Raw genomic sequence first — 8590 nt, 5'->3', positions numbered from 1 at the left:
ATTCTAACGAAAACCCACATTCCTAAACTCACAAAAAAGGTTTACTTCTCCCTCAGCAAGTGATTGAAACGTGAAAGCTATTGTTTTAGATCCACAGTTGTATGTAAACGCGTCTAAACCAAGTAACTCCATCAACTCTCCCATAAAAACTCAAGCAAACCCGTGCACTGTGCGACAACTGCCAACCCCCGTTGTTGCGCCGCCACGCGTCCACTAGCGGATCCCGCACTCAAAATCTCTCATTCCCTCCTACATTATATCAAAGACGCGTATAAATTCAAGCATACACCAAAGTTTCGATCAACTTAATAGCTGAAATAGGAAGTTAATACATGGAAGAGTTTGAAGAGGCCGAAATAATGTGGCCGGACCAAATTGCTGATGATGATTTCGGCTGGAGTCGAGGCGCCGACGAGGATTTTTCAACGGAAAAGAGTGATGACCGTCATTGTCCTTCGACAGTGAAGGAGTCGTTGACAGTGCCTATAAATATTATCAAAAGGAAGGCTAGCGGTCGTTCTGACTGGAAATTGAAATTTGATTGTTATGCTGGTGACAGCAAAACCAGTGTCGACGGCAATACTAGCGGTGATTTTATCGGAGATATCATACCTCCTCATGTATTGGTTTCGGAGAGAAGTGCCGGAATGATGGTCGGAGAGGGAAGGGCGTTGAAGGGTCGGCGATTGAGTGATGTTCGGAATTCAATTCTTCGGATGACCGGATTCCTTGAGGCATGATGTCTTGAAGCAGATTTATAGGCAATTGTGTTGTCATTTTTACCAAGAGTTCTTAAATGTACGTTGAAAATTTTACGTTGTACATGGATATTGTGTGCTCTTATGTCTCTATATTATCTCGCGTAGAATTCTTGTTGATTTTGTCAAGGCATAGTTAATTGCGGGAGGATCATGAATTGGAGGAAAGGGGCATTTCATTAATGGGTAGAGAGGATGCAAATTGGTGCAGATAGACCCTCTTGATGATTCTTTTCAATCTTTTAAGACCTAAAATAATTAGCAATTGGGGGTCAATCCTCAATCATTAGAAGTAGTAGCGATCTGTCTGTTTCCTAGAAGGTTTTTTTTACTCTTTTAAATGTAAAAAATTCACTCTAAAGTCCTATTGTGCATGCAGCTCAGATTTGACATTTGGGTTAACTAGACCATATCATAAGAACGAGTTTACTTGGTCAACCAGATGTTCGCGGGGAAAACTGTTTTCTTCATTGAAATAAAAGTCATCTTGGATTACAAAGATCCGGTCTTTTATAGATCCGGTTACAACTAAATCAAAGAAATAAAAATAAAAATTACAACTTTCCTCTTGTGAACAAATCGCGAGCTCCTGTTTTGCGGTCGCTCGCTTTGGTGGGTTCTTTGCCTGCGCCGGGGTTAATCCGTGGACCACCGCACGATCTAGATCCGGTCGGATCTACACGATTATACGGGTATTATTCCACGAAGGGAATAATAGCCGGGAGGGATTAGTCCACCAAGGGAATAATCGCTCGGATCTCGAGATCTAAGACCAAGCTTAGATCTGGAGTGTGATCTCGTGTAGATCTCAGATCTGTTCTTTCTTCCTCTCGAAATCCTGCCTTTTCTGACGTGGATGCTCGCCGAGGATCAGATCCGAATGTGCAAGTCTTCAAGTCTTCAAAGCTCCGAGTTCACTCTTCAATCCGGCAGAGTTTCGGCTCTTGAAAGTTCCCCCTTTGAAATGAACAACCCCTTGGCCTATTTATAGGCTCTCAGGACAGTGCCCGCAAACAGAGAAACGTCGGCCACCGTCGGCCACTGTCGGCCACCTCTGGGTGGCCGGCACTGTGCCGAGCCACCTTGAGGTGGCTCGGCTCTTGGCCAAGCCACCCCAAGGTGGCTCGGCTCTTGATTCGATCGTGATTCGTCCGAGTCTGTTCCCGGTTGGATGACTCGTTGATTCTTTAACACTTGGCTTGATTCCGAACGTGTATGGATTCATTCCGTTGTTCGCGTGCGATTTGTCGATCTCGTCGCCTCGTTGGTTCGTCGGTTTGTGCCGAGCTATGCTAGGGGACCTATAAGCAATTTTATATGCCTACAGATACCCCCTCCAAAGTATTTCAGTCTCGTTCTTTTATAGAAGAGTCTGGAATACTTTGGATATGATTGCCCCCCCACCTTTAGTCGGTGTAATGGGATCTTGGAATGATTCCCGTTCTTGACTCCTTCAATTCTCCAGGCTTTTCGGTGCTTTGTCGAAAGTCTGTAAGAGTTCCGGTGCTGCATTTATTGTCTGACCGTTTGTCGGAATTTTGAACTTTGAAGTCGATTCCTGATTTCTAATTTTTTAGCTGACCATTGATTGTGGCGTCGAGTCTTTATGCGCAACGCGTTGTCCGGCGTAGTGTGGTTGAGTTATCCTTAAGAATATTTATAAACGATATTCTCCAGGAACTTCTCAAACCAAAAATAGGGAATAGTTTATACTCATATACCTTATTGGAGTGTTTCTGTGCCTAAATGAGCTGAACCGGCTTAAAATGAGCCAAAAAAGGCAGTAAATCGGCTCAAAAAAAATCCTCCGACTCTTCCGAACAAATGGGAGAGGAGTTGAGTGAATGATGGACTGAACCGTCGCTCGATTTGAAGTCGTTTCGATGTTCGGTTCGGCTTCAATTTGGATTCTGGTTCAAAACCGGTCCGGTCCGGTTTGGTTCGGTTTGGTTCAATCCGGTTCACCCTATAAAAAGGGGTCTTTTTTCTTTTTGCTTTTCTCTCACCTAGGGCCGGCCACCTCTTCCCCCTTTTTTTTGAATTTCTCTTCCCTCGAGCATCCGTTCTCCCTCAAAACTTGATATCCGTCTTAGATCTAGCATTCCTTTGGATCTTTGACTGAGAAATCCCTCGAAACTTCCATTTTTAGAATTTCTCTCAGGCCCCTCGAGCGCGTGGTTCGAGCACTTTTCAAGATCTAATTTTTATTGGATCTTCGAGCTTTCCCTCAGGTATATCTTCCATAATTTTAGCATTTTTTTATGCTTAATTTAATTTATGAACTTGTGGGATTGCATGCGAGGTTTCTTTAGGGGAAAAAAATGTGATTTTTTTTTTTTTTTTTTTTTTAGATCTGACCTCTTGATTTCTTTTGTAGGCCATTATGTCGCGAGTCTCGAGATGTCGTTTTCCTGCTGCATCGGCTGATGGCGTGCTTCCCTCATATGCTGGTGAGCTACCTTTTTTGGCATATTTACAAATTTACAAATTAGTCCTCTTTTTTCTGGATATTCGCAAATTGGTCCCTTTTACCCCCGTTGTTCTCCTTGGTGAGGCACCCGGGAAAAGCCTTGATTCTCCTTGGTGAGGATCGACGCTTTAAAGACGGAAATCTTACAAATTAGCACTTTTTTTTCTGAAAATTTTGCAAATTAGTCCTTTTACCCCATTTTGCTCTCCTTGGTGAGGCGATCGGGAAAAGCCTTGATTCTCCTTGGTGAGGATCGACGCTTTAAGGATGGGTTTTGCTTGGTCAAAACCACATCTCATAATAAAGGGGGCGTTTTGACGCTGCATCGTGCTTTATAAGGCAGGGATATATTGTCGATATACCCTATCTTATAAATGCGCAATGTGGCCAAATCGTCTCACCCTTTATAAGGTAATGACTCTATCTTACCAATTTGTAAGATGAGTTCAATTTCCTTTTATATCTGAAATTAACAAACACTTAACTGCTTGTTTTCAGTGGAATATCCTTCCGGAGCCTTTTCATCGCATGCGGTGAATGGACGTCGTGACGAATATTATTCGACGTCTGATGACTTTTCGCCCATTCCGCTTACTCCTCAGTTTGGTCCGGGCACGTCGTTGGAAGTTACCCAAGTGGTGAAGGAAGGTGGACATCAAGCCCTTCGCCAGCTGATCACAGATGCGCCTCTCGTACAGGATGCCTGTTCCGTTCAGTCTCTTAGGAAGACTGACTTCTTGTTTGGCGACTCTACCAGAGATCCCGATGCAGCACTTATTGAAGCTGAGCAGTGGCTTTACAAGACTGGCAGTCGTTTCATGTATTTGCCAAAGATTCCTCGACACCGTTCTTTGACTGAGCTCAGGCGCCAAGCTGTGAAGCGGGAGATGTCGTGGAGTTTGACAAAGGAACATGAGAGCGTTCACTGCGGCTATATTACTCATCAGGCAGTTCCTGGTTCGAGCAGGGATCACATTGTTGGACTGCGTCCTGGAGTACTGGGGCTAGATACTCCGCCTCGCAATGAGTTCCTCACCACTGCTTCTACTTTGAGGAATCGCCTCGCTATCTTAGGACGGGAGATGCCTGCACCGCGCCACAGATTCTATGGTTGGGTCCATTCTTTGGACAGGTTTTGGTGGGCTCGTATGACGAAGTATGTCTTGAGCCGATGGAGCGAGGAGTTACATGCTTGCGGCCTTTATGCAGCCATTCGGGCCACCATGCATGGTTTGCCTACAAGCGCGAAGCATTTCTTTGCCCTATGCGAGCTTTATAATCCAGATTCCAACACTTTTCTGACCAGGCACGGAGAGTTGGGCTTGGCTCTTCATGAGATGCACAAGATTTCTGGTTTGCCCATGGGACAGATGTTATACCAGGAGTACTTTCCCTCCAACCATGAGTTGAGTCAGCTGAAGGATCGCATGCCCGACCGCTACGAGACCTTATGGGACCTCACTTGTCATTATCACATTGCTTTGGCGCAGTCTAAGCCCCTAGCGAAGAGGACCAAAGCAAATGTGAGCCTGAAGCAGTTCGCATCATACTTGTTCAGGAATCTGGAGAGCCATTCTGGTGAAGTTATTTGTGAACTGGCACCGCTGACTCCTTCAGAGGTTAATGAGCTGCTGAATAAGACTAACGCCCAATCCTATACCATTAGCAGTTCCGAGAGCGGCTTTCCTGCAGGGACTAAATTCAGATCGTTCTTATATCATGCGACCACACCGATTCGTCCGATGACTCTCCTTGCCGGTTATCTCGCCATATGGTTGAAGAAATGTGTGGTCCCGTATCAGTCTGGTGACGCTCTGCCACTGGAAGTGCTCTATCCTGCCGTTCAGCTTGCCTACAAGAAGGAACTTTTGCTTCTTCCGGTGATGGTGGCTAACATTCATCGAGGGCTTCGACAGATTTCTGGTGCTTTTATACGGAGAGATGATGGCAAACCGACTCAGATTCCTACCATTAAGGTGGAGCTTCCGTATATTTATTTGATGGCTTGGTTCGTTCTTCATCGTTCTGATGTGATGTCGGTACCGAATGCCATAGACCAGTCTGTTCCCTTTCTACAGCTGCTTGAGAAAGGCGAGTGGGAGGGCCGAGGATTCCCTGATATCAGGAGTCAGCTACAAGTCCACAAGTGCTGGGCATTCTCCACTTGCTTTCCACAGTTCTCCAGCCGGTACGGCGAGTGTTTGATTGATGAGGAGAAGCCGAGGGGCCGGTACGGCGAGTGTTTGATTGATGAAGAGAAGCCGAGGGAGTATAGGACTTATTTGGATATGGGCTGCTTTAATTGGCTAGTGAACATTAGGCCGGGTTACCTGACTTTCCGGGTGGGGAATCAGTGTTTTATAGAGCCGTATCTACCTTGCCGATTCGCCCGCTAGTTCGGTTATGACCAGCTTTATGTTGGGAACCCGCGCCAGCAGCTTCGGGCTCATGGAGGTCTGGTGGACGGTCTTCGTGCATGGTTGTGGACCGTGACTGGTTGCACTGGAGTTAGGTTCAGTCTCCCAGGTACTGAGCGACAGTTGAACCTCACTTTCCTGAGCTGCAAGTGGTTGCTAGCAGCTAATAAGACTGTCCGTGTGAAGCCTATCGAAGAGTTGGTGACCGAAGAAGCCTCTCAACTTGATTCTCGTGTTATCCAGGACGGTGCTCGATCACAGAGGGCTCAGGGCAAGACCCGCCGACTTGATGCAGAAGGTCACAGGGCCTTTAGTTCTGCTGGAGAGGCCTCAGGCGGAGACCCTGAAGACTACGAGGCAGATTTGGAGCAAGGTTAGTCACCTATCTTTCTTTTTCCCTGCATTTCCAAATTGCTATTTCTGACCACTATTCGATGTTTCAGGGACAGCGATCAACAGTGACGACGAATTCCGTCCTTTTACCCGGGCCAGACCTTCGATTGCTGTCCGTGCTGATAGGCGGAAAAGATTAGCCCACAAGCCGCCTGCAATTTCACGAGCATCAGAGATGGACTTGGCTGGTGAGGATCCTGTTAGTGACGGAGGTAACGTCTATTCTATAGATCATTTTCTTGATCGTTTAGAACTTCTGGCTCATGCTTTCCCATCCTATGCAGGATATCGTGAGGAAGGCGAGATGAGTCCTGATGATTGTGCATCTCCTGGTGAGCCTGACTCACCGCCCCAGGTAGAAAAGCCTGCAGAGACCGCCCATGTTGGGGAGTCTGTCAATGAAGGACCCAGTTCGGTGATTCCAGGTACATCTTCAAGAGGTAACTTGTCTCTATTGGCCATAGTTTCCTTCCTCCTCCTTCATACTTATATCTTTTTATGTCAGATTTTTCGATTGATGACTTCGATGGGGAGGGCCTGCCTATGGACACTTCTATGTTCAGCTTCATGTATGACTCTCCTCAGATCGATGGCCAGCCGCCTCAGGATATGTTTCCTGAGTCTGTACTCCCTCAGACTCCCGGGAACGGTTATTTTGAAGGTGCGTGCCTCTTCTCAAGCTAACTATAGGACTAGCCAATTCCTTGACTAATGCAACTATAATATGACGTTTCTGTTTTGTGCCTAACAGGGGCTTTTGTTGAGGCTGACCCTGTTGAGCCGGCTGTACGACCAACTCCACCAGTCGATGCAGCTACAGTCCTTACATCTCCACCACCCCCAGTGACTCGAGGGGGAGGAGGTATAATTTAATTAACTGAGCAAAGCCATTCATTTCCTTATTGAGGCTTTTGACGAATTTCTCTTCTTTGTGTAGGGCTTCCTTCTCAGCTTCATGTCCTCGTTAAGGAGTTGTTATCGGGGAATGACCCTGAGAAGATCATCATCAGCGTAGAAGTCCGCTCTTATTTCTCCTCCCTGACTGCTATAATTGGCAAACTCCTCCACGACGGACTTTCTCTTCGCCAATTTAAGCCCTACCTCGATTCCAAGATAAATTTGATTAGGGACATAGGATGTCCGGATCTGGCGACGGCTATGGTTGATGACCTTGATCGCTTAGAGCGTGAGCTTCAGATGTTTCATGAGCTCCGGGATACAGGTGCCTCTTCATTCGTTGCTGCCGAGTTGGATGCTCGCTTACAGACATGGCGCAGTACTCGGATGGTTGCCGAGCTCGAGATTCAGGTGCAGCGGGGCCGCATAGATCGAGTTGAGGCTGATCTTGCCACTAGATCATCTTCCCTTGAGGAGCTTGATTCTCAGATAGATCAGCTCCGACGAGAACTCCGTGAGAAGGAAGACACAAAGATGCAAAATCAGCAAGCACATGCTGCTTTATCTGATGAGCTGAAGTCCTTGAAGCAGACACTGGCTGAGACAGAGGAGGTTGCTGTGAGGACTTTAGCCGCGAACGAAGAGTCTGTCAGAGCTGAGTTGCAGGAGGAGCTTAGACGCTCTTATGATGAGAAGCTGTCTGAATTCAGTCAGCAGGTTCTTAGCCATGGGCTTGATGTATGATTTTATTTGCTGAAAACCTTGACATTTGATTCTCTTTAATGGAACTGATTTATCTTTATCTTTATTATGATTCCTCACTTCGTTTGAAATGATTGACCATAATACTCATGGAATTTTTGGCAAACCCCCAGCCTTCAACGGGTTTGATTAGCCTTTACCGACTACCGTTTGAGTCGGGCTAGCATGCGGATTGTCGGAATCCGTTCCGCATGTAACGTTGTGCTAAGGGAATGAACTCCCTTAGACTTCGTGCTATGATGTCGAATACATAGACTTCGCCATTGTTACGGGAATAGGCTACCCGGCGACACGTGTTAGGTGTTGACTTTAGGATTTTTGGCTAACCCCCAGCCTTCAACGGGTTTGATTAGCCTTTACCGACTACCGTTTGAGTCGGGCTAGCATGCGGATTGTCTAACTCCGTTCGCATGTAACGTTGTGCTAAGAGAATGAATTCTCTTAGACTTCGTGCTATGATGTCGAATACATAGACTTCGCCATTGTTACGGGAATAGGCTACCCGGCGACACGTGTTAGGTGTTGACTTTAGGATTTTTGGCTAACCCCCAGCCTTCAACGGGTTTGATTAGCCTTTACCGACTACCGTTTGAGTCGGGCTAGCATGCGGATTGTCTAAATCCGTTCCGCATGTAACGTTGTGCTAAGGGAATGAACTCCCTTAGACTTCGTGCTATGATGTCGAATACATAGACTTCGCCATTGTTACGGGAATAGGCTACCCGGCGACACGTGTTAGGTGTTGACTTTAGGATTTTTGGCTAACCCCCAGCCTTCAACGGGTTTGATTAGCCTTTACCGACTACCGTTTGAGTCGGGCTAGCATGCGGATTATCGGAATCCGTTCCGCATGTAACGTTGTGCTAAGGGAATGAACTCCCTTAGACTTCGTG

The 8590-nt window shown here is 46.6% G+C and overlaps 1 protein-coding gene across 1 annotated transcript; it reads left to right on the top strand.

The window, feature by feature from the left end:
* On the top strand, positions 333-740 carry LOC109833864. The gene has a single exon (XM_020401701.1). The coding sequence runs from the start codon at positions 333-335 to the stop codon at positions 738-740; it is 408 nt and encodes a 135-aa protein (XP_020257290.1).

This window comes from Asparagus officinalis, chromosome 1 (assembly GCF_001876935.1).
Source record: "Asparagus officinalis chromosome 1, Aspof.V1, whole genome shotgun sequence".
Classification (NCBI taxonomy): Eukaryota; Viridiplantae; Streptophyta; class Magnoliopsida; order Asparagales; family Asparagaceae; genus Asparagus; species Asparagus officinalis.
The sequence above is the reverse complement of the archived record's forward strand: the minus strand, read 5'-3'. Positions and strand labels throughout refer to the sequence as shown.